Source organism: Amia ocellicauda, chromosome 2 (assembly GCF_036373705.1).
Source record: "Amia ocellicauda isolate fAmiCal2 chromosome 2, fAmiCal2.hap1, whole genome shotgun sequence".
NCBI classification, from domain to species: Eukaryota; Metazoa; Chordata; class Actinopteri; order Amiiformes; family Amiidae; genus Amia; species Amia ocellicauda.
Genome location: NC_089851.1, coordinates 25,410,926 through 25,438,268, shown reverse-complemented (window position 1 = coordinate 25,438,268; position 27,343 = coordinate 25,410,926). Strand labels below are relative to the sequence as shown.

Below are 27,343 nucleotides of genomic sequence, written 5' to 3'. Positions count from 1 at the left end.
CAGATCCTAAGTAAAACTTCAGCTCATACTAATAGATTGCACTTTACTATCTTTATTTTAAACCTAGCAGTACACCAGCTCCTGAAATTGCAACTGACGGAGTGCAATGACTAATGACATCTTTTCATTGTAAAAATGTCTGGGAAAATTATAACTATTGAATCCCCAACCTGCAAGTTAACATCCCGTCAAACCCTCAAGCAGACAAATCTGCTTCTGTGGGATTAAATAAAGAACCAGCTTAAAGTATTTTTCTACCATTATCCTGCGATTAAATAATAACTTAATGTGCCATAAAAACACTTTTTTTTAACATACTTCATGCAATAAAATTCTCATTGTGGTCTAAAGAGAGAAAGATAAATTATCACAATTAGTGGTTACAGTGCTGTGTATTGTTTACACATTTGTGCATTAGCATTGTATTCAGCTTGGTGGCAGTATTTTATACTGTAGTGTAGTTGCCAGGTAGTTAACCAATTATATATATATATATATATATATATATATATATATATATATATATATATATATATATATATATATATATATATATATATGCATTTTAGTATGTTTGTGTTTTTTTAATGGAAATGGAAATCAAGAGACACTTGGAGCCATTATGTCAAAATTGATTTGAAAGCAGCATTACATGAGTAATTCCAGTAAAAAATTAAATGTGTTAAAAAAATAGATTAAAAATAAATCTTCCACTTTTAAATCCGTTATCTAAATGTAATGTTCTTTTCAATATTATATCTCCTACCCTCTAATTAAAGGCACAGATGCATGCAGGGCTCGGTGTGACAAAGGCTATGAGAAATGTGTGTGTCAAGATGTTAGATTATTTTGTAGTTAATAATGTATTATTTTGTTCAAATGTATTAGTTTATAATACATTAAGTAATGCAAAGTGAAAAATAAAGTGAAGGTTTGAGAATGCTGTCTGCTGTGTTTTTTTTATTCAGTATTGATCACTTCCAGCCTTACAGAGAATGGATTTCGACTTTTGTACAAAATTCCAACAATGCAAATCGCACATTTCTGGAAATTGAATGTGTCATCGCAGTGGAAATCATTGTGATCCCCTTAGTCTTTTCACCAGGCATTTTGAAAACCTCCACAGGCACATTCAGTTCCTACTTATCCAGTTAAAAAGCTTTTTCTGAGGTCCCCTACTGTACAATGGCTTTAAATTAAATATCTGAGAATGCACCAGGGAAACCACAGTCATAATTGAAAAGCAAAAAAAAAGAAAAAAAAGATTTGGAAAGCGTTTTGGGTCAGAATAAATAAACCAATAAAACTGATATTCTCTGAATAATTGTATACCAAGTGCTCACCTGCAAAAAACTTTAATTACAACAGAAATAATGTATATGCGGGGAAACTAATTATTATTATTATGGCCTCACTGTTATGTAGTCAGTCAATAATTCACACATGCATACGATGGTTGCAAGAAAAATAAAAGAAAAGAAGCATTCAAACTGCAGTATTGTGGCATTAAAATTGTCTAGCGCTTAACAGGATGTCTGTCAAAAGCTCTGCTAGTAATGAGATCTATATATTAGCACAGTAAGCTGGAAGAGATTTCTGCCAAACATAGACTGCTAGTCTCACAACCCAATGCATCACAACATAGAGCGCTCATAGGTGGCTCCAGTTAGGCCCCAGTAAGAGCCACTCCAGATCCCATTAAGTCTAATGCATTGCTTTTATCCAAACAGTCAATGCTATCATCAGTAACTACTACACTTTAAATAGCATGCTCAAATCATCAATGCTTATAATAATTATAATACATACAACAACTAATAATAATAATAATAATAATAATAATAATAATCAAACTAAGATATAATTTTTTGTGGCAAATCTATAAATGAGGGAGTAAGTTAATAGTCAAAAACCCTGTAAGTCACCCCAAAGAAATTAGGAAAGGCATTAACACTCAAACTGTGGAATTAGTGTAAACAACCCTACAACTGTGCTATTGGATTGTCTTCAAAATGCAGACAATTTAAATGAATACATGTTTGTACAAGCAATCAGCATTTGCTGGATTGGACTTGCAGGCTAATCAGACAGGTTAGTAGGTTAGTAACAATCATCATCTTTTAGCAGATCATTCTGGGGGTTAGAAAGACTGAGTACAGTACAGTTGAGTACTGGGTGAGTACAGTTCTCAGTAAGATGCAGGAAACATTGTCTATAAAGAACACGATTGCAATCCTTAAAATGTCATTTCTATCCAATGAAGTATTTTGATTAACCGTGTAAGACATAACATAAATACTTCCCTACAGCAACAACAGCTAGCCTCAGATTTTTAATTCATCTGAAAATATTGTGAAGAACTTGAGTTGAGTCGAGTGACACAGAAAACTGAATTTCTCCCCTGCATTTTAAGATGTGAGTGCCTATTCTTCTACAAAGAGGCAGCCTGTGTGTGAGGTGACTCTCCCAAACGCTCTCCACAGCAATTGTTTTTGTCCTTTCCCACTGCTGCTGTACAGTGTAGCCAATCACAATGAAGCGGTGAGAGTGGGCAGGGGAAAACTGTTTGTCTGTCAAAGTTCTACTGCAGAAAACAGCAGCATGGAGAACTGCATGCTCTGTGAACCACCACACCTCATTGAAAGGTGGTGGCGCTTTTTGAATTTGAACTGATCAACACAAATATTTTGTTTGCCAGCTCACAATGAAAAGGGTTGTTCTTTAATTTGAACTGTATAAATCGAGAATGCCCAAAATAAAGAATGGTATTTCATTGTGATATATATATATATATTAACAGTAATTCCTATTAAATGCCAGATCATTAAAATCATGTTAGTATCTTTCTAAATATATAATGCTTAATTAAAACCCATAAGATGTATCCACAAAATATAACACAATTAAATATAAAACTTCCAGTTGAAAAAGTAAAGAAAGTAAAAGATAGAGGAGTTGTGGACCCTCCAATTGTTTACAATACAATATTGCAGATACTGCCTTAAAAAAACATTGACTTCTGTATTCAAGGTTAGTATACAGCAATAACCCATGAGTACAGTGGAAATAACAGGTGCACATACTGTTGTGTTGCAAGCACTGTGATTTAGCAAGAGCCTGCAGGTTGACTTGTTCTCTGAATTCTTCCAGTTACGTAAAAGGTCCTGGAATCCATTTTCACAATACATAACATATGCAAGAAACCTTTAATCACTTTCTTAACTGAAATCAAATACATACAGTGAGGGAAAAAAGTATTTGATCCCCTGCTGATTTTGTACGTTTGCCCACTGACAAAGAAATGATCAGTCTATAATTTTAATGGTAGGTGTATTTTAACAGTGAGAGACAGAATAACAACACAAAAAGCCAGAAAAACGCATTTCAAAAAAGTTATACATTGATTTGCATGTTAATGAGGGAAATAAGTATTTGACCCCTTCGACTTAGTACTTGGTGGCAAAACCCTTGTTGTCAATCACAGAGGTCAGATGTTTCTTGTAGTTGGCCACCAGGTTTGCACACATCTCAAGAGGGATTTTGTCCCACTCCTCTTTGCAGATCCTCTCCAAGTCATTTTTGAGGCTGACGTTTGGCAACTCGAACCTTCAGCTCCCTCCACAGATTTTCTATGGGATTAAGGTCTGGAGACTGGCTAGGCCACTCCAGGACCTTAATGTGCTTCTTCTTGAGCCACTCCTTTGTTGCCTTGGCTGTGTGTTTTGGGTCATTGTCATGCTGGAATACCCATCCATGACCCATTTTCAATGCCCTGGCTGAGGGAAGGAGGTTCTCATCCAAGATTTGATGGTACATGGCCCCGTCCATCGTCCCTTTGATGCGGTGCAGTTGTCCTGTCCCCTTGGCAGAAAAACACCCCCAAAGCATAATGTTTCCACCTCCATGTTTGACGGTGGGGATGGTGTTCTTGGGGTCATTCCTCCTCCTCCAAACACGGCGAGTTGAGCTCTATTTTGGTCTCATCTGACCACAACACTTTCACCCAGTTCTCCTCTGAATCATTCAGATGTTCATTGGCAAACTTCAGACGGGCCTGTACATGTGCTTTCTTGAGCAGGGGGACCTTGCGGGAGCTGCAGGATTTCAGTCCTTCACGGCATAGTGTGTTACCAATTGTTTTCTTGGTGACTATGGTCCCAGCTGCCTTGAGATCAGTAACAAGGTCCTCCCATGTAGTTCTGGGCTGATTCCTCACCGTTCTCATGATCATTGAAACTCCACGAGGTGAGATCTTGCATGGAGCCCCAGACCGAGGGAGACTGACAGTTATTTTGTGTTTCTTCCATTTGCGAATAATTGCACCAACTGTTGTCACCTTCTCACCAAGCTGCTTGGCGATGGTCTTGTAGCTCATTCCAGCCTTGTGTAGGTCTACAATCTTGTCCTTGACATCCTTGGACAGCTCTTTGGTTTTGGCCATGGTGGAGAGTTTGGAATCTGATTGATTGATTGCTTCTGTGGACAGGTGTCTTTTATACAGGTAACGAGCTGAGATTAGATGCTCTCCCTTTAAGAGAGTGCTCCTAATCTCAGCTCGTTACCTGTATAAAAGACACCTGGGAGCCAGAAATCTTGCTGATTGATAGGGGATCAAATACTTATTTCCCTTATTAACATGCAAATCAATTTATAACTTTTGTGTTGTTATTCTGTCTCTCACTGTTAAAATACACCTACCATTAAAATTATAGACTGATCATTTCTTTGTCAGTGGGCAAACGTACAAAATCATCAGGGGATCAAATACTTTTTTTCCTCACTGTATAAACATTCTGACTGGCATTGGATTTATTTATTTGTGATAAAATATATTTACTGTGTGCAAACCCAAGAAAACATAACAAGGCATTAATTGTGTTTTTTCTGTATTCTACAAGCATTTCAAATAAAGTAAAATGAAATCCACACACCTCATATTTTAGACAATTGGTAGTTTAGGTTAGCTGAGGTCAGATTGAAAGAGCAACCTCAAAACATAATGATTATTTACATACTCAAAATGCAGTACTGACGGTAAGGGCCCTGTAAATTCTGACCTGACTTATATATAATTCAAAATTTAAATTCAAGAGGTCCATCAACCCGGTGCAATTAAATTAATCTAAATATAATTAAATAATCAACACAGTAACCATTTGTAATTGTAAAAATCTCTTATTATGATGAGAGGCAATCATGGCCATTCTATGACTGATTTAAAGATAAAAATCAACTTCAGCCTTGATCCTGGGGAAGAGAGATGCACCTTCAAACTGAAATACTTCAATATTCATAACACAGCAATATATATATATGGTGTTTTGCACACTGATAATGATGATAATAATAATAACTTTCATATGTAGGCGTACTCCAAAGGGTACCTACTGACATCACTCAAGAACCTGCTGAAAACTGGTTTCCAATCTCCCATCAGACCAATTGTCAAGATTTTTATTCTTTAAAAACTGACCTCCAAAATGTGATGAAGCAAACACATGTCCTTGTGATTCCTAAAATCACGTTTTTTTATGCATCTGTATGTGTTGTCATAAGACACATACCACTATCCCAGATCGATTGGATTGGATGCATCGAATCAATACATCCTGGAAAGCAGAAGGAATCACCAGATTTGTCCATCCCACGGCAACTATTAATATCATGTCAACCCAGAGAGTGTGGGTAAATGTGAGTAACTCATTCCCATACAGTCTAAGCTAATTAATTTGTCGTTGTTTAAGATAAACACTGTCCCAATACTCCAGCCTGAGGTGACTACGCCACCTACAAGAAAAAAAATTATATCCATAATGATCATAATTATGGCTTGTAGGTATTTTATCCAAATATAAATTAAAATCACTTCTTTAGGCACCCAAACAGAACAAAAGCACACAAAAAAACATTACTGTCTTACCCGTTACACTGCATTTCTGCATTGATGTAAAATATAAATAAGTGAAACAAGAAACAATACCTTATAAAAATGCAGTAATCATTTTATAGTATTCACCAAGTGTAAATACGTTTAATAAAACCCATTCAGAATAAAGCTTAAAGCTGTAAAGTTTTAAGTTTTTTTAACCCCCTCATAAAAAGCCATCTGTGCGTAACAGCATTAGAGAGCTTCTTGGTGCCAATTGAGGTCTCCAAAATATATTTACACAAGCAGAGGTGGACTGGGACCAAAAAACGGCCCTGGACTTTTACCCAGGAGGGTGACGGCTGCTGAAGTCTGGGTCCCAATAAAGCAATAAAGTCAGGTCCCTGGGGGTGGGGGAGGGTGGGGTTGCCAAAGTGTGGTTCTGGGTGCCAACGAAGTGTGATCCGGGGGAGGGACACAGTCTTACAATACAACACTTCTCTCTCTCTCTCTCTCTGTATTTCAAATTTCTAATCTTCCCGCGGGGTCCACGGCACCTCCATTTATCCCCAAACCCCCATGATCCCCTCTCCCCAATCATTGCTCTCCCCTCTTTCCCGCATGGGGCCAGCCTTTGACCCAGAATACCCCACAATCCCCCCCCATGCCAAAACTCAAATCCCAAAACCATCTGCCCCACCCCTGACACACAGAACTAACAGACACACAAACACACTGCGGTCACAAAAGTCCCAGTCCCATTATATTGTCGAAATTGAGTGCAACATTAATGTGGAAAAAAATGTACCCTTAGGTAAATATTCATTGTGTGCTTTTGTTCTGTTTGGGAACCTACGGAAGTGAATGAAGAGCAGTCACTGCAGGCTGGGGTGTTGGGACAGTGTTTATTTTAAACAATCTCTTGTTGTTGCAAAAGATAAAAGTTACTATTTACCCTACGAATGCACACACTTTGTTGACTTGATAATAGTTGCCATGGGCAAACAATTCCATAATTTTGTCATTTTTCTGCTATCCAGGATGTTATGACACAATGACATCAATAAATGCCCATGCCCATAAAATTATCATTTTGGTTAAGACATTGAAATGAACTATTATCTATATCTCAGCTGGACAGTTTGGATAGCCAGGAACCCTTTAAAGGGAGGCATAGCAGCACTGTGGTGGGTCTTACAATATATAAAGTAAATTCAGTAAATTGCATGATAAGAGTTTTAACCCAGAATTGCATTGTGCACAACGGTGAAATCTAAACTACACCACAGCTTTTTAGAGTTCAAATCTATGATATCCATTGCATCCACTGTGTACAAAACAGTAAGACGAAAAATAACAACCCAGCCATATAAAGACAAAATAAAAAAGCTAATGAAGCAACTGGGCCAAACTTCAGCATGAAGCCTCTCCCTCAAGCTTATTTGTTTGACATCACATTCTTAAATGGTGGAACAATTTTCTATCTTGGCAGGTTTTGCATAATTGTTAATGTTTGTGTTATAGATGGATAATTACTTTGCTTACCGTGGAGAATAAACTGGCATCTCTTGGCTGTAGGACTAAAATACTGGCAAATACACAATTAGTGTAAAACCTTTGAAAACCCCAGGCTATACAGATGGTCACATAGATACAAGACCCCAGGTGTGCACAGTGCTTTAATCAATATATAAAATCAACCTAATGAACAAGGTCTCCTCAAACTGTTAGGGAAATATATATGTATTAAATTGAAATGTATTTCTGAAAGTAATCCAGAGATTGTCTAAAAACTTCCAACAAAGCTGGATGCTATTACCATTGTCACATACAGCAAAAAGAGAAAAAGTATTTACTCTATCCATAAACTATGCTCATCATAAGGTAGAACATGTCAACCTTGAACTTAATTTAAAGTGCCAATAAGTGGCCCTGCAAATACTCCTAGCATGCATGGAGAAAATAATTCAAGCTTTTACATGGTTCAACTCTATAGGTAATTGTGGCACCTGTTGAATAGGGAAATCTGTGATGTTGGGTTTTTGACCATGCAGCTGTGTGGGGATCTAATTAGCTGATCCGCCACAGGTGCGTCCCATATACTAATAGCTGTGATTTTCCCCAACAGGACAGAGACTGCCAACAGGAGAAACAGTAGCAGTGAGGAAGTCAGAAAGAAAAAGCCCTGAGTGCTGAAAAGCCAAAGAATGAAAAGTGTGTGTTTGGTCTGTGGCTAACTAGTCTCTTAGTTTGTTATTTTGACTTGGATTTTTAAGTTTGTGGTTTTTGTCCGACTCCCCAGAAGGAAGAAGAAGTTGATTATTTTCATTCTGGAGTGTAAAGGACAACAATGTCCTGTATAATAAAGCTGTGCTGTTCATTTATTGCAAGCAACACCCCCTCTCTGCCTTGAAATTGCAGAGAGCTTCTGGGACTGTGAGCCATGCAACGTGTCACTATGATGCCAAAACCTCGGCTCTCAGCAAAGGCACCCAGACGGGCCGATGGAGCCCTAACTTGCCAGCCAGCTGCTGGCACAGTGAGCTCACTTGCAGGCTAATAACTACGTGGCAGATGAATGATCAAAATCTGGAGGCCATGTCCATTCTTGCCACTGCCAAGGTGACTGACCAAGCAGCACTGTTGGATCTGCTGCAAGACAAGGGGGGAGGAGCCCAACCCTCAGGGCTGTCAGATCTTAAGCGGTCTAAGATGACAACCTGGAGGCATTTCTTACCTTATTCAAAAGAACTGCTGAGGCTTGTGCCTAGCTGTTGGAGTGGGCTGTATGCCTGTTGCCTCGAGAAGTGCGCATGTGGTGTGCGGAATGCCTTGGAAGTTGGAAAATGAATCCGGCAGCCGTGGACTATCCGACTCTATACCCAGAGGCAATACCACTACACAACATCTCTACATCTCTGCTAAAACCATAGTAAATGCACTGTTCCACATGTTTATTGGATTAGGGAAAGGAAAAATCCTGATGGATCAAGGAACATATTTCATGTCTAACACCCTGCGTGAGTTATAGAAACTGTTGTGGATAAAATCCATTCGGACAGAAGTCTATCACCCTCAAACAGATGGGTTAGTATGAAAACGCTGAAAACTGATCCGCAAATTTGCACAGATAAATGCAAGTGGAACAATCCTTGTTGTTTGCGATGCAAGAGGTTCCCCAAGCCTCCACAGGCTTCTGCCCATTTTAATTACTGTATGGGCACAAGCCTACGTGCATGTTAGATATCATTAGGGAGGCGTGGGAGGAAACTTCTACACCTAACAAGAATGAAGTGCAATACATCAAGGAATTACGAGAGAAACTCACTAAGAGATCAGATAGCACGGGAGCACTTGCTGCAGGCAAAAGAGCTTCAGCAACTAATATATGATAGGTGATAAAGTCTTGCCTGCTAAAGTCTTATTGTCTTGTCTATTGTCTTCTACAGCATCTAAGGTCCTCACCCAGTGACCAGGACCCCTCTGAATCATACAGCAATTAGGGGATCTAGACAATAAAGTTGGACGCTCGGACAGGGGAGTGTCTCAAAAAGTGTCTCATGTTTACCTTTTAAAATTATGGAGGGAGGATCAACCCCAATGACAAAGGACCTGGGCCCAGAGGTTATCTCCAACACAGAGGGAATTGCAGTCGCAGGTGACAGTCTTCTGTCACCTGCACAGCAAGCAGATATCTATTGGTTACAGAAATACTTTGTGGGTGTCTTCTCACCCATACTGAGGCACACTGACCTTATACAACACCACATCCATATCTAACATTGAAGCATAGTAGACTGCCACAACACAAGTGTTAAAAGAGAGTTGGAAAAATGCTAGAAATGGGAGTGATTGAAGAATCACAGAGTGAGTGGTGTAATCCCATTATTTTAGTGGGTTTCCAAGCCTACTTTCCAGCAGCTGAGTACCATGAAACATAACACAAATGATCTTTGACATCCAGGTAAATTAATTTCCATCTAGAATGTGACATTTTAATTAAAGCGACTTCAGATTATTTATGCAAATACCACAACATTTTTCCACATGGAAGAGTTTTCTTGTCTTACCAATAATTTAATTTGTTTGAATAAAATGTGTATACATTTTATTTCCTTATAAAATCTTATCTGTGCATATAGCTTATAAAAAACAACATATTTATTTATGTTCATAAGCCAAACATGCTAAACATGTATAGGCAACACAAGCTAAACAAGTTAAATCACAAGAAAACAAGAAAATAAAACTCTTCCATGTGGAAAAAATAAATATTTGCATATGAAGAAAACAATTAAAATTACAATATTCATATTGCTTAGCAATGGTTAGTACCATTTAAAAGTGGTGACTTGGCATTCTTCAAGCAACTATTATTGATATTATTCTTAAGAACATGTGTGCTTACAATTTTATTTTTCCACATGGAAGAATTTTCTAATTTCAATGGTAAGTAAAATGTTGTCTGTAGATTTACACGTTGATCTCAACAACACTATCCCACTATCCTTCCAGGTCCTCCTACAGCAGGTGAATAACTTCCAATAGCCTGTTTTCGTAAAACGTTCACAAACTGGGGCTGGGCCGGAGGCGGTTGGACACTTTAGCAGTGGAAATTATGCATTAGTTGCATTCTTCTTCCATTGTTGGGTGAAAGCATATTTGTGTACTAAGATTTAGAAAATGCATTTCTATAGTAGCTGCATGTGACATCACATACAGAACAGCTGCGTGCAACAAGTACTTCAAGGACAGATATACAAGAATGCAACCGATGTATTCTCTTACTGTCTTCAAACGTCTGTGGAATTTTCCCCTAGACTTTACGATAATGCTGGAGCAAAGGATTCTCTGAATCCCGTGCTGAAATTCAAGCGCTTTATAAGATAAATAACATTTACCAAATTAACAGAAATATGTGACTACAAAAATACATTTTATCCAAACACACACCTATAAATAGTAAAACCAGAGCTGTAACAAATGTACATTTATTTATGCAACCACTTATCAATGAAGATAACAATCTGAAAACAAAACATATTTGAAATACCAAACTACCATTAAAGTTTACAGAATGAAATACTGCTGAAATTCTGAGCCTTCAACTGATGCCATTTCATTCAGTGATGACCCCACTTCTCAGATTGGAGTAGAAGTACATTAGAAATAAAGATACAAATCCGTCCTTTAATTTCCTTGCTCTTTTCATATCAATCCTGTATTTGTTTTAGCTGTAGCCAGACTCTCAGCACATTTACTGCATCTATTTATGCACATCAACCACCCCTACCATTTAAATGTGTTTTTAATTGCTAATGTTAGAATGGCATCTTTCAGAAATTCAAGGACATAATATTTGTGATTTTCAAGCCAATCTTCTTTGATCTTCTCAAATAAAATAAGCTGTCACCAAGATAATCCATATTGACAGACAATTTGCGGAGATCAATTACAGTTTAATGGCTAACAGTGTTAAATCTGTACATTTTAAAACATAATTAATAAAAAAAATAAAATTAAAATCTTTATCAGTAGTTTACTTTATCTGTCCATCAATGTCACACGTGTTTTTTTTTTTTCAAGTCCCCATGTAGTCTCCCCTGTTCCAGGGTGAAAAGGTTCAGTTCCTCAGTCTCAGTAGGACATTCCCTTCAGACCTGGAATAAGTCTGGTTGCTCTCCTCTGAACTGCCTCTAGAGCAGCGATATCTTTCTTGAAGTGTGGAGCCCAGAACTGCACACAGTATCCAGATGAGCTCTAACTAGCGCATTGTACTGTCTGAACATTACTGCCCTTGTTTTAAATTCTACACTTTTGACAATATACCCTAACAACCTGTTTGCCTTTTTTATTGCTTCCCCACATTGTTTGGATGGAGAAAGTGAGGAGTCCACACAGACTCCTAGGTCTTTCTCATGCGTTACTTCATCTAGTTCTATTCCTCCCATAGTGTAATTATTAGTGGACATGTTTGTTACCTGCATGTATTACCTTGCACTTGTACACGTTGAATTTCATCTGCCAGGTGTCGGCCCACAACTGAATATTATCCAAGTCCCTTTGAATAGCCTGTGCTGCTGAGATTGTATCTGCTGAGCCACCTATTTTAGTATCATCTGTACATTTTACAAGTTTGCTAACTATCCCAGAGTCCAGATAATTAATATAGATTAGAAAAAGCAAAGGCCCTAGTACTGATCCCTGTGGAACTCCACTAACAACCTCACTCCAGTTAGAAGCAACTCCTCTAATCGACACCCTCTGTTTCCTATACATCAACCAGTTCATAATCCATCTACTTACATTACCCTGAATGCCTACAGCTTCAATTTGTGGATCAGTCTTTGGTGTGAAACCTTATCAGAAGCTTTTTGAAAATCTAAGTATATCATATCATATGCTTTCACATGATCTACAGTTGTTAAAAAAATTCCAATAAATTAGTAAGACATGATCTGCCATGTTGACTATCTCCAAGAATATGGTTTTCATTAAGATGCTCCTCTATTTTCTGTCTAATCATTTTTTCCCACATTTTACAGGTGATGCAGGTGAGGCTGATTGGTCTGTAATTTCCTGGCTCAGTTTTGTCCCCTTTCTTGTGGATTGGTATGACATTTGCTGTCTTCCACTCAGTTGGCACATCCCCTGTTTGGAATATTTGAATTAGAGGCCTATAAATAATTTCCCTCATTTCTTTAAGTAAAATTAGATGCATATTCACTGTTCATCATCTACCTGAATTGGAAGTAGTCAGAATACATGAAAAGTAATATCAACAATAATCCTTTCAATTAGTTGATTTAAAAATAATCAAAAATTGCATAATTATTGCAATTAGTTTAAAATATTGTTTTTTTCCATCATGTAAAAATCACATTTTTGTATCACAACTGAAACTATACATTATATTCTGTCATATACAGCACATGATTATACCTAATTAAGTTATTACTGAAGACTTCTGAGATGTCTTTTCATAGAGTACTAGCTTAGCAAATGAGGGACAAGACCATTTTTTAAATATTTTTTCTACTGTTGAAACATAGTTCAATTTTACATCCACTGAAAGTTGCTTTATCCCATCAATAAGCCACATGTGGCTTGTAGAGCAAGCGACAGCTGTGAACAAAAGTGGTGACTATTAGAGACACTAGATTCAGGACTTCGTTCCATTGCTGTTCTAACATGCTTTGTTGAAGTCACCGATCCCATATGCAGGCCCTAGTAGTGGTGTAGAACTAGTGCACCAAAACCCCACAATACTACAGCACGGGCTACACTGTGTAGTCCAGGCGTGTCCCCAAAAAGAACACCAACACAAAGAGAGAGAAATATGAGTAGAGAAACATTATGGCTGTCATCCTGTGTCTTTTATTTCTGTATTACAAATGATTTGAAAGGTGAGTCTCGGAAGCCTGAGCAGTTTAGCAAAGACATTTCACACAAGTGGTACAAGTCTGTCACACCACATTTATTTGGTCATTGTGAAATTCACTAGATGTTGCCAAGGATATATTTGATGTATGCTGTTGTAGGCATGAGAGTCAGCCCGAGAAATAAATCCTTCTTCTCCATGTACGTATCCCCAAGAATACCCCAGACAGAATGCATTTTGTCCAGGTTTTATTCTCTATTAGATTATACTAGCCTGTTATTTTACAGGAGATGATGAAAGCTTGTAGAGCAAGCGACAGCTGTGAACAAAAGTGGTGACTATTAGAGACACTAGATTCAGGACTTCATTCAATTGCTGTTCTACATGCTTTGTTGAAGTCACCAATCCCATATGCAGGACCTAGTGGTGGTGCATAACTAGTGCACCAAAACCCCACAATACTACAGCACGGGCTACACTGGGAAAATGCATTTGTTGCCAGATACTTATGCCAACTTCAGTTTAAAACTCCATTAAATAAATTAATGAACAAATTTGGTGGTCTATGTAAATAATGTTGATTGGGCTTCTGCGTCTTTTGCAATATTTGATTAAAGGGAATGTCCCTTTATTGGTTGTATGATGCTATTAACCTTTACTATGTTTTGTTAGACAGTCTGCGTCTTGTGCTCATGTTCTGTACTGTTCTGGAATGGATTCCATCCTATTGCTCTCTCTCAGCTTCAAATTCACACAACACAAACTCTGACAGCAGCTTAAACTGTGCGAGTCTGGTCCTTTAGCGGTTCATAGTCATAAATCTACCCTTACTGGTGTGACACAGTATTGCATATATTTCTACTGTCCTATGCAACATAATCTCAAATCACATTACTGGGAGTTTAAAGGTATACATGATTCCTAAATAGATGGTTTCATGCGTCTTTAGGAACTGCTATTGTGTATAAGTAAGATATAGCTTTTTCTAGTTCAATTCTATCAACTTTAAAAACTTAAAAAATGGAAACTTACCAAATAATGCAGAATGTCAAAAAAGAGAATGCATGCTCTTTCAGTATTTCAGGAGGTGTTGTGTTATAATTGACCTGAATAGCAGAAACACAGTGGAAAACTACACAGGATTTGTCTGCTGTGTGGCAACTCGTGTTATATTATCAAGTCAATCCAGTGTTAGTGTTTCACAGTCTTAATCCTTGATAGTAACTATAGTGTCCATAGACAACATGTAATGTATCCATGTCCACATGTGCACAGAGCACCAGATCTATCTGCTCCACCAGTACACCTTTCCTCCACATCTGACAGATCAAAGGAGGAAAAAAAAAAGATAAAATTACATTTCAGTTTGTAAAAGTATATTTTACAAGTTCTTCAAATATATATATATATATATATATATATATATATATATATATATGATTTTCCACAAGACCATTTTGGAAATTATGACTCGTTTAAGCTGAAACTGTAGCACTGACTACATAAACAGTCGATGTTGAAATACGTGCTGTGGTTTTAAACCTGCAATAACCAAGCACAGAATAAACAAATACACCCTTTAAACATCGCTAAAGGAATGTTACCATGTTTTCATCTGATCTAGTGGACAAACACACATTTTTAGAAGAGATTCTTCCTTTTGCAAACATGCTTTTGTTAAGCAATTATGTGATTATGATGCAAGCAAAAAAAAATGCTGAATTGAAGATCTGCCAACTCAAAACTTTGCTGAGAGTTGCACAAAGCCTGAAGCCTGGAGTGTGCAGCCTCTTTGATACCTGCTGTGTCATCAATTAAAGTGTGTGTCCTTCATGAAGTAAACCCACTCCCACAGAGTTCTTCCTCAGTGAGCACACTTCTGTTACTGTCGTTTAACTACTTTTGCCCAGCCTGTGGTTTATGTGTGTGTGTATTGCAAAAAAGTAAGTGAATACAGGCCAGGGCAGGTAAGCTCTAGCAGGCTTTATCTTCACTTGCGTTTGCCTGCCCCACTGCCCTGCTGGTGCTGGCAGGACCTGTGGAACACTGTGACAAGCTTTCAGAGTTTGAAGCAAAGAAAGTAGAGTGTAATCAATGTAGAAAAAAAACGTCACTGAAAATCAGGCAAAGCAATATAAACTTGCTAACTAAACAAACTAGCAAGTGTGCCAGTTGTATTCCACAATGTTTCTCCCATAAAGAGATTCCCTCTATATATATTTTTAAATAATTGTGATTATTGGTTTGTATAACATTGAATATGAATGTATACAGAAAACAAGAACCTATTTTCTACATAGAAAAATAAATCAATAAATATGGGGAATGATTATTTAAAGATTGTTCAGCTTGAGTCCTTTAAGAAAAGAATAAAACACAGAAATACACACGCATATATGAGCTACCTTTATCCTTCATACGAAGAATATATCTCTTGGGAAGTTTTCTATGTTACATGCAATACCCAAAGTCTCGCAAACACACAAGTCTATCAAAGAGTGATTGATGGCTTACACTATAATTTATAGATGAGAGTAGGAATAATTTGAATCCTAAAATTAACTTCTATTAAATTTACCTTTATTGTGTTTACAAAAATACTGCATCTCCCAGTTTAATATTTTCCACCCTTCTTTTCAATAACTACCTAGAATGCAATATACCAGAATCTAATATTTCACCAGCCCTCGAGGCAATAAATAAAAAGTCTTAAGTCATGTTCTAGTTATCTCTTCAACAAGTCCATAATATGGTTTAGGCACATCATTCAAATGATAGATACGCAAAACGAATATAATCCATATTGTTGGTTATAGCTTCTTTTTTTGATAAACTTTTCTATCACAACCATCCCCAGAGATTACATTTGCCAAACTAAAGACAAATCTTACCATTACTATACATTTTGGAACAGGAAAAAGCAACTGAGGTACATGTGACAGAGAAATTGAAATAAATAAAAACACAAATAAAAGGAAATCAGCAAAACATCAACAGGAAAAGTTTAAAGTGATAAGGACTAATTGTTCCCAGAATACTGAATCTGCCAGTGTTTTTGTTCCTTTCAAGATTCACAACACAAACAACAAAATGTCAATGCAAAGACAGGGAAAACACTGACATCAACAGCCTGTGAAGAGGTATTTTATTGCATACCTCTAAAACTAAAAGCATATGGACAATGACTAGGATTCTCAAATGGCATCGATTCTGAAGTACAAGACTATGACATAAACAGGTTGCAGCAATAAGTAATTAATTTATATATTCTGTACAAAATACACAGACTTGATAGATTCATTCACTCCCTCTGTCACCTTCCGCCGGATACATCTCCATTCCATCTCCCCCTCCACCCTTGCTTCCACTGCCCTCACTCTCTTACCTTCCATTGACTGTTTTTTTCCCATCTATCTGTCAACTGTGCTACCTCCTGTTTGTTCTCTTCCCTCACTTCCTGCCTTGATTCTCTCTGTCCTCTCACATCTCGTCCTGCCCATCCCTCCCCTCCTCAGCCTTGGATCTCCTCCATTCTCTGCTAAACGCGATCCAGTCTGTGTGCCAATGAACAGTAGTGCAAAAGGACCAACTCCCCCAGCTGCCCTCAAAGTCTACCGCTCTCTACTGTCTACATTCTCCTCCTCACTCACCTCAGCCAAGAAGTCTTACCCCCGCAAACTCTTCTCCACCTTCTCCTCCCTCTTTTCCCCCCCTCCCCCTCCTCCTCCCTCGTCTCTCACTGCAGATGATTTTGCCTCCTTCTTCTCTTCCAAGATCACAGACATCTGCAAGCTCTTCAACAGTCCCCCCTCCTCTCCCATCCCGCCCAAGTCTCCCACCGACCAAGCTTCCATTTCTTCATTCTCACCTCTCTCGGACTCTGAACTTTCCTCTCTCCTCCTACGTCACAAACCTACAACATGCACCCTGGACCTTTCTACCTTCTCACCTCCTCCAAGCAACTGCTCCTGATCTTCTCCCCTTCATCTACTCCCTCCTCAACTCCTCACTCCTCTCTGGCTGTTTCCCCTCTGCATTTAAACAAGCTGCTGTCATCCCAGTGCTCAAGAAACCAACCCTTGACCCACCTCTCCTCAGAACTACCACCCTGTTTCCCTACTCCCCTTCCTCTCAAAGTCTCTCGAGCGGGCGGTCCACCTTCAGCTCTCTGACTTTCTGTCCCAACACTCACTCCTGGATCCTCTGCAATCCGGCTTCTGCACTCCTGGGATTCACTGACTCCCTCAGCTGTGCTCGGGCGGCCTCCCTCTCCTCAGTCCTCATCCTCCTCAACCTCTCCGCAGCATTTGACACTGTCAATCACTCCAACATTCTCTCCTGCCTTGCTGATCTTGGAATCTCTGGAACTGCTCTCATCTGGTTCTCCTCCTACCTCAACAACCGGACCAACCAAGTGACATGGCGAGGTTCCTCATCCACCCCCCAACCTCTCCTCACAGGCGTACGCCAAGGCTCCATCCTGGGCCCCCTCCTGTTCTCTCTCTACATCACATCCCATGGTTTCTCTTACCATTTTTACGCAGATGATGCCCAGATCTTCCGTCTTTTGCCTAATCCGACACCTTCATCCCCTTTCGCATCTCTTCCAGCTTGTCTGCTATCTCCGCCTGGATGCACGCACACCACCTCAAGCTCAACATCTCCAAATCTGATCTCTTTTTTACCCCTTCTTCCTCACCTTCTGCTGACCTCTCAATCCCCTTGGAATCTATGACACTCTCTCCTTCTTCTTCTGCTAAGAACCTAGGAGTCACCCTCGATCCTGCGCTCTCCTACTCCCAGCACATCACCACGTTGACACGCACTTGCAGATTCTTCCTGAACAACATACGCCGGATCTGTCCCTTCCTCACCGACTACTCTACAAAGCTGCTCAGAATTCAGAGTAATTTGACATTTTCATAAAACCACTTGTCTCAGTGTCCTTGCTGGTTATCAGATACCATTTCATTTATTTACTTCTTCACATTCTGGCACTTAAAGAGAATAGTTTATGAACATGCAGATGTCTCAGTCTACAGTTGTTGTCTTGGCAATGTTTCACTTACATGAATGTGTGTTATGTTAAGACAAAAGAAACAAACAACACAGATCTGAAAAAAGACGAAAAAGGAGACATAAGAATTTATTTTGTGTTTTGCATGTAGCCGCTGGCTATGATTAGATTTCAAGACAGAGCAGCAATTAAACCCTAGGAGGCTATAACTTCTGAAACAAAAAAAATGCAAACCCTGTAGTGGCTCTATTTCTACAGCTAAGGTCCAAATACTTATTGGAGCCACTTTGTTTTAAACAATGTTCAGAAAAGCAGCGATAAAGAGAAACGTATGGCAAAACTGTCACACTGTTAACAATGTCATGCCTCCACCTGATTCAAACAGTGGTTAATCAAGCACAAAAAGGAAATGAAATTGCATCAGCTAAGACAAATATTGCTATTACAGTCTGCCTATATATTTAATTTGTTTTTAAGCTGCTTGAAAACCTAATTTACACAGGGAGATTAAGTAAATTTATCTTTCAGCCAGTCCCCATTGAAAAAAAAGCACTGCTTCCCTGTTTCAAAGAGAAAACGGGTAATGTGGAACAACCACAAAGCTAATTTGTAGCTGCAAATATGAATAATTGCCATCATTTGGCAACAAATATCATGCTAAATTACATTAGTTAAATATACTTTGCATTACACAACTATCTGTTTATATTAAATCTAAGAAGTCTGAGAACCACACCAGATCATTTCTAACTTTTAATCTTTTAATCTTTTAATTTCTGATCTTGATCCTGTGCTGGTCTCTTTTGCAGTACACAGCATGAAGAGTCCCTGTCAAGTTTACAGTCTGGAGGGAACAGGTGGATAACAGCTTTTCGATTAAAGCCAGCTCAGAGAGGTCATGTAAGAGGTGTGATGACCTGAAGAATCGAGGGAAACGATGGTGGACTTTCAGAAGCACTCGATGTTGACTCCCACTGCTTTTCAGGGTCAAACAACTATCAAAAGGTCATTATATCCTTAGGTAGAGTGACCAGTTCACTTACAAGAGAACAAATAAACTGTAACCAGCCAGTCCTTATTTTTTCAAGTTGTAGAGAGAATCCAAGCAATACCTAAGCCTCGGGCTACTCAAGCCAGTACTGGTCTTGTTAAAGTATGCTCTTCTCAGCTAGCTCTTGGCTGTATATAATGAAGGCTGTTTTAAAGGAAATGAAACAAAACTTGGATTTCCAATTAATTCCATCACAGTAAGGCCTAGAACAAATGCAAACTTTAACCTACCTGCAAACTTTAAATTACAAAATTGAACCCAATTAAATATATTGTCAGAAGCCATGTTCTACCACAAGTTAGTAATTTGAGATTCTTGGGTTGGTTAAAGTTCTGATTTGACCTAGGCCTAAGGTTTAGACCAAAATATTGGTGGTACATTTCATTTTTATTTTCATTAGTCTTGTACATAAAACACTGAATTTAAAAGTAACTTACTTTTGTTGAACAGAGTCATGGTGGTTACAGGATTATAGGCTACTTGATTTTTTTTCCATTTGCATGGCTCTGAGCTTATAAGTGTCAGGATGTGTGTATTCTGTTAGATGGAAGTGTCATTATCTTGTGTGTGTTTTAATGCATTCTAAATATAAGGTGATTATTTGTGAAATAATATGAAATATGATTATATTTTGAAGAGGAGTTAATATATGAATAAATACATGATTTTTATTGTAATGAGGTTTGCATTTAGTACAGTGAACTGTACCTTTGTAGCAGGAGACTATGTTTAACGATTTTTTTTTTTTGTATTTATGCACTGTTGTGACAAAAATCAAAACCCTAATTCCGTCTGCAAAAGCAAAAACTTGCTAAATTATCATCCCATTCTGCACTTTGTAACTCACCATACCAAATAAAAATCTCTCCATCCTGTTAAAGATACAGAAAAAAGTATCACGACAAAGGGCAGGAAAACATCCAATGTTTTAAAGCTTTTAATGTGGGTGAAAACCAGGCAAAGATCAAGCGAAAACACAGAAAGGCAGCAAGAGAGATACAGAATACTGATGCATTTGTGTGCCTTTTTTTACAATTCCCCTGTGTTTAGGCATCCACATCACGTTCAGTTAACATGCTAGTAAAAGTACTGAATGCTCTCTAAAAGTCATATACATAAAGTGATACTTAAACTTGCTTAAAAGTAAAATAACCTGTAACCACGTGGTTGGTTGTTGTTATTCAGACTCCCTGCTGTCAATGCTTATATGTAATTATTTTTTTTGCAGGTTGTTTTCCTATGCATGTTTTGATTTGGTAGTAGGACATCGTTTTTTTAATCTCTGCCTAAAGAAATAAAACCACAAAGCTAGAAAATAACATTAATCAGTAAGATGCTAGTAGGAGAGGAGTACTGACAATCTTGACTAGGACCTGGATAAAATAAACACCTTGACCCATTTGTCAGTCGCAAAGTAATAAAACAGTACATGATGTCCAAAGTATTTTAAGTTTAATTGCATTTGGTGTAAGTGATTTGGTTCAGGTATATGAATGTTGTCTTGGAAAATCTGCATATGGTCTTAGGAAAATGTATATATGAAGACTACATTCAACATGATCAGTGCAAAAGTGAAAACAAAGTTTTAACAATAAATAAATAAATACTAAAAAAAGGTATCATCATACGTTTTTGCTTAATTACATTGCTTTACCCCTTTAATATTAAACCAGCTCTTAAACTATTCAATTTGTGTCATTACATTGTCTCCCTCCCTCCCATCTTCTCTGACGCATCTTTTAATGTTTAAATTTTCACAGTTCACTAAGCCATATTTTTGGAAAGTCCAATTTATCTTCGTGGCAGGTATGACCAGTGCTTGGTTTACTGCAATCAGTAGACATGCTGCCACATATTGTGTTCTAGTTACATTTCTGTTGGTCCCCTGAGATGATTCCACAGCAGAAGAATATAGTTCTACTTTATGTCTTTAGTATTAAAAAAATAATAAATAAGAACTCTGGCACATCTAGATGTTCATGCTGGAACATTCCCTGTCTACACTCTCTCATTGCATTGATATCAATTGCCATCATTATACCTGCCTGATGTTACATACTTTAGCTACCTTAACCAAGAATTAATCATTGTTTTGTTTCTTATAATGTACTGTATTCATACAACTGGCGATACCTGAAGTATTACTTGAGTATGCTTTTAACATATGGGGGCTGCATATTTGTTTGTGTCTCCATTCGTAAAACAAAATAATATGCATATTATGTATGCACTTCAAAGACTTAATACTAGCTAGATTTTTTCTCATTCTTCTTTCTCCAGAGGTAAAGCATAATATACATTCCATGTTTATTCTATTAGGGATACCAAAGACATGTACTATCAGAGGTAGCATCTTCCAATGTGTATTTATAAAAGCCTACATGGAAATGACTTTGCCTCGCTATAAGGCTAATTCAAATGCCAATTCAGAAAAGAGGATTAAACATGAAATAAACATGTTCTGTGCAACTTGTCTTGAGAAATAGGATGCTGCTCCTTTAACAAAGCATGGGATTTGATAAAGATTATTACTCATCACAAAGGTTGTTTGGAAATGTTTTTTTTTCGTGTAAATGTAACATTGTATCTGCTTCTAACATTGCTTGGCAGGAGTATGGCAAGTTTAAAACATGGACTTTTCTTGTGATTAAATTAATGCTCATATCATCATGTTTAGCAACAAGTACAATGGGTTATATTAAAAAGATTAGGATGTATCAACAACAAGATATGTAATAGGCACACTGCTTAAAGAGCTTAAGCATGAAATGGTGCTTAACAAGGTTTCTTTTTTTTTCTAGATTGAAATTCCAATTAGTTTAATAAAGCTCTTCATGAATCAAGGTATAAATACAGAGTGTCAAACGAACAAGGACTGAAAATACTTAAGTAAAATATGTAAATCATAGCTGAAATAACTGATTGTATTTTCAAATATAAATATGTAGTGGATTAATATAGATATGTAGAGCTCTTACCTGCAATTAGAATTTTCTCAGTAAAAGAAAGTCTATATTCGAAGCTCATTTATTACCAACTAGTATGTGTTTTTTTTTTCTCATGCTAGCTTCTCTAACTCCAGTACATTCTTTTTACTTTGTTATAAATGACAAGTTGCAAACACCATGCAAAATAAGCTAAATGCATCTTCTTAGGTTAAAAACAGACACCTCAGATTGCAATGTGTTGGGTCCTCTGCCAGTATGTGAAATATTATGCAAAGCTGTGGATAAAGATTCTTTAGAGACTGTATTCAGCAAACATAATACTATTAGACGCTGTGCTGAAGTACAGGGGGGTCCTGTTTCATCCACAGTTTCTGTAGAACTTTGTATCGTCATATTCCCCATATAGAAAGCACACTGATAGTACATTTTACAGTAGTTAGGTTATCATCTTCCTCAGGCCTACAACTTAAAATTGGCCTGATACTCAATAATTAGACGCTTTCAATGTCTTCCATCTCTCGAGATTAAGTAAAGAAAATTTGAAAACTGTAAATATCTGCATATTTCTTCACATATTTTGCACTTGCATCTCTTAGATAAATAAACAACCTTAAACGTATAAGAGGTGGCCTTCCTATAAAACAGACATGACCATTTGTGAAATGTACTTTTATGATGAGTAGTTGCATTCCAGACATGTGACAATTACACAGAGCAGGCAGAGAGATAGATTATCTGGTCTGGGGAGAATATTTTATTAAAACCAATATAAACTCAACTTTCTCACAAGCATCCATAAGTCAATGCAACTTGTTTCAAAATGATATATTCATGACAAAGTGTAATGTATACTTTTACTATTACTTTAACCGCAGACTTCAGTAATATTTAAGATAACTTGATTAAAATACATTAGCTTACGGGGAATGTAGTCCGGCATATTACACATATTGTCTTCAAAATGCATGCTCTTCTAAACCACACCACCAGCTGCATAACTGTAAATTATGAATGCATTCCATAGGCTACCAACTGGGGCATATTCCCTTCACACAACATTAAGGAGATTATGACGATTATTAGTATTATACTATTATTATTATTATTATTATTACTGTAGACCAGTGTGTTCTGTTAAAAGCAGACACGTTGTGACACACGTACACTTCAGAAATACCTGCACTGTCTAATTAGACATCTTGAATAATGCAGTGTAAATCCTGCAAGTGGTCGGCGCTACGGGCAGCATTTGATCAATTCAAAGCGGTTTAAGTGGGATCACTTTAGTCCAGGCGCAGCAATACACAGGAGCGGCAACCTGTCTGGCAAGGATGAAGTCAACCAAACGTTTATTTATATATTATTAAAAATAGTGGGTTCTCACTGCATAATACTGCCTATGTGTGTATGCGTTTGCATGGTATATGCACACACATATATACATACATGCATATATACATGCATACATATAAATGAGAGACAGATGGCTAGATAGATAGATAGAGTTTAAGGACTCGGCAAATGGGTTTATAATTAAGTTGTGATACCTATATCATCCAACCATATAATTGTTGGTGAAGTTCTGTACTTGTCTTTGTTATAATTATTTTACTAATTTATCTTTGTGTTTTGAAAATAACCGGGTGTATACAAGAAAAAGTAAACAAGTAATATCCTGATTAGCTACGTTGATTAACAGTTCTTATAAACCACTGCCGTCCCACACTAACCTCAGTATATCCGGACTTGTCTGGGTACTGTAAACTGAATTCCCATGTACGTTAAAGTGCGTCTTCATTATAAGTCTCTTGGCGGACTATGGTATACCTTAACCCCAGAATTCACGTTGTATTTATCATATTTGTATTATTATAGCAAAGTCTTAGATGCCATTGTTATCTACCAGTAAATGCTTTAACTTATTAGTTTAACTTCGGAATAAAAAGATACCAAAAAAAAAAAAAAAAAAAAACTGTCTAGTGTTAACAGCATACTTAAATATATGAACATGTAATTGTGTAATGAAATATAATGTATTTTAAAAATACATAAATTACATTACTGAATTAAAGAACACCAATGTGATCATGAACTAGTAAGGAGATCACTGAGAAATGTGTCATTTTGTCATTTATCTAAATTAGTATAACTTATAAAGACACAAAATGCAATATAGTCGGACAAATATATAAAAGTCAGAGACAGTCCTTTGCTTGCGGATTCTTCAGAAAGTTGCACCGTGACTTTAAAATCTGAATATCACTGCAGCCCTAGAAACAATAGCTCGAGATCTACTTTAAAATAAAAACGCCACTTTTATTAGTTTGGGTTTCAGCATAATCTCTGCACATCAGAAAGCAATGTTGCCTTCAAATTATGTAATGTATCAATGGCTAAATACCTTCCATGATTTAAAATATTTTGCCGTGATTAGTCCAGCTACACATGAACCCCCATCATTTCTACTTTATAGAGCATTTCAAACCCACAAATATACGTTCTGTCAGACTGGTGCACTGAAACATCGCCCCTTGACGAAGAAACAATACACCCTGTTAATTGTTATCACATACTAGGCAACGTTTCCTCCTAAACTTTCCTTAATTGACAATCAATCGCACACATTGTATTTTGGTCGAATTTGTCAAAGATCAAACGCCACTGCTGCACTCCAACATTTGCACCATGCCATGTAAGAAGCGATATGCTGAGGTTCACATGTTTCCAGCACTGCCCTGTCATTGCAAAGAGCCGCTAAGTACTGGAGCACTGAAGCACAGTCTCCTCTGGTACTTACGGGATGCCGGGAGAGCTGCATTGAAGCTGCTGATGCGGCTGAAAATCCAGAGCAATAGCGTGATCCCTGGTCCAGGAAGCCGCAGCATCTTCACTTCTCCACTGCAGTTAAAACAAGCACACAATAATGCGTCTCGCCGTCTCCTTTCCTTGTACCAATCTTGCCCAGAACACAGACAGCCCAGGCTACAGATAGTCCCACTCGGTCTCCTTTATTTGCAATAAATAAAGAGGAAGATGCTGCCTCTGCAGTCTAACCTCCGTTTCTCTACAGCAGTGCACGATACAGCTGCTTATCATATATTACACCCGCAGCCCTGCCGACAATTATCACCGGGGTTCTTCAAACAACTATTCAAGCCACAGTGCTCCACACATCGGACATGCAGTGTTTATCACATCATTTTGACAGCGTATGAAAGTCTGTCTGCCACACGAAGGTCGCTGTCCAGGTGCTGAAGTTACCAGAAACCGAATGCTTCGGTCCCCCCCTTTTTCTACATTTGGTACGGTCCGCCAAATTCTAACCTCAAGGGAGACGAACCGGAGAACCAGGAGGAAGGATTTCTCCCGGGTCCTAATGCAAAGCCAAAACACCAGGTTCTCTCTTCCACACGTGTATTATTAATGCTCATTGTACTGTTACGTACATATTTTTAATAATTTAAGATTTGACCCAGTACAGTTGAAAAGAAAACAATTTTGCATTGTTTCTTTGACTGCATTTTAAAGTGTAGGCCTAAAGAAAAGATACTCTGTGCGAGCCACATACTATTAAAATAATTATTATAATTATTATTATTATTATTAATAATAATACAATAATAACATTACATTATGCATTTGTGTATATGTGTGTCTGTGTATTGACGTTAGAGTGAATGGTAGGTGTTTAGAACCATCCAGAATTTTTGACAATTGAACAACACAATTCTCTAAATCAGCTGCACAAAATAATAACGTGCTATCTAGAAAACTTATTTGTTCTATTTATTTACTTTCCATGAACATAAACCTCTAATCAGAAAGCCGGTATTTATTAATTATGTTTATTTGTCCGAACTCCTACTTTGTATTTATATGTATATTTTAAAAGCAGTTTTTAATTTGATTTAAAAAAAAATATATCTCTATTTATGTATTTATTTATTTATTGGAACTATGCAAGCGTTTGGATCCGAAGACCACCATTCAGCTGTTCTCCAGACATAGCGTTGAAGATTTACACAATACATACATGTATACATACATTATAATATTGCTCTTCATATGACAAAATGAGCAACCACTATTGTATCTTTCGAAGTTGTCCAGTTTTCTTGATGTTCAGAGGTTTGCCACTGTGTGGTGCATTTCCTTCCGATTCATTGAAGCTGCTCAAATCAGCTTGTTGGATGCAATGTATCAGCCTTGTGCATTTGTTCTGTGTTTATCCCATATTTGTCTATGTGGCTGTAATGAAACCACGAAATACAATATTTGGAAGGTCGAGCTCCTGGTGGTAGTAGAAGTAGTAGTAGTAGTAGTAGTAGTAGTAGTAGTAGTAGTAGTAATAGTAGTAGTAGTAATCTAAAGTGGGAGATAATTATCCTGTCATCTGAGCTGATTGCAATCACTATACACTTAAAAAAAATAAGTAAATATTGAGTGTCCCGTTTCACTTGGGATTAAATGTTGATATGTGTATTCGGAAAGTCAGCAACATAATCTAATATTAGCCTCCATCTAAAATACAGCTAGACAGACGGAGTAAGGATTCTAGATAGGTCTTCCATTGATACTTAGATCCGTGCTTTAACCATGGTTTTAACTATCTACTTATTTGGTGAACTAGCCTAGTGTGTCTGTAAAAACTCCTCCTGCTACTATACTAGTAATACACTCAAGAGGCAGGACTTATTAATAGTACATCAGCATCATTTCGGTGCATGACATATTTAACTGGTTTCCTCTTTCTTTTAACACGGATTTTAAAATAACCAAAGCTGACAGTATGCATTGGCAATAGGCGTAACCCCCGACACACTACAGTATATTTCACCCACAGTTACCGCACCCTGGTGTGAGTTAATGCAATGTTTTAAACTCTGGTCCCGAATTACCATTTGATCTGTCGGTTTCGTTTCAGTTGCTTAACAAAAATATTAATTGCACTAATAATTGGCCTATCGAGAGCTTCCTTGTTGTTTGCACTTCCTAAAATATGAACATGTCGAGTTCATACATCTTAATGGGTGCGTTGAAATCGACAGCTGCATAACAACTGCAAAACAAAGGTCCAATT

The 27,343-nt window shown here is 37.5% G+C and overlaps 1 protein-coding gene across 1 annotated transcript in view; it reads right to left on the bottom strand.

The window, feature by feature from the left end:
• The window catches only part of LOC136767860 (contactin-associated protein-like 2), a 517,302-nt gene extending 491,784 nt beyond the window's left edge, over positions 1 to 25,518 (bottom strand). Inside the window, exon 1 of the mRNA XM_066721910.1 lies at positions 25,061 to 25,518. Within this exon, the coding sequence (XP_066578007.1) occupies positions 25,061 to 25,148 (88 nt within the window). The 5' untranslated portion in view covers positions 25,149 to 25,518. The remainder of the gene's footprint in view (positions 1 to 25,060) is intronic.
• Between the last annotated feature and the right edge of the window lie 1,825 nt (positions 25,519 to 27,343).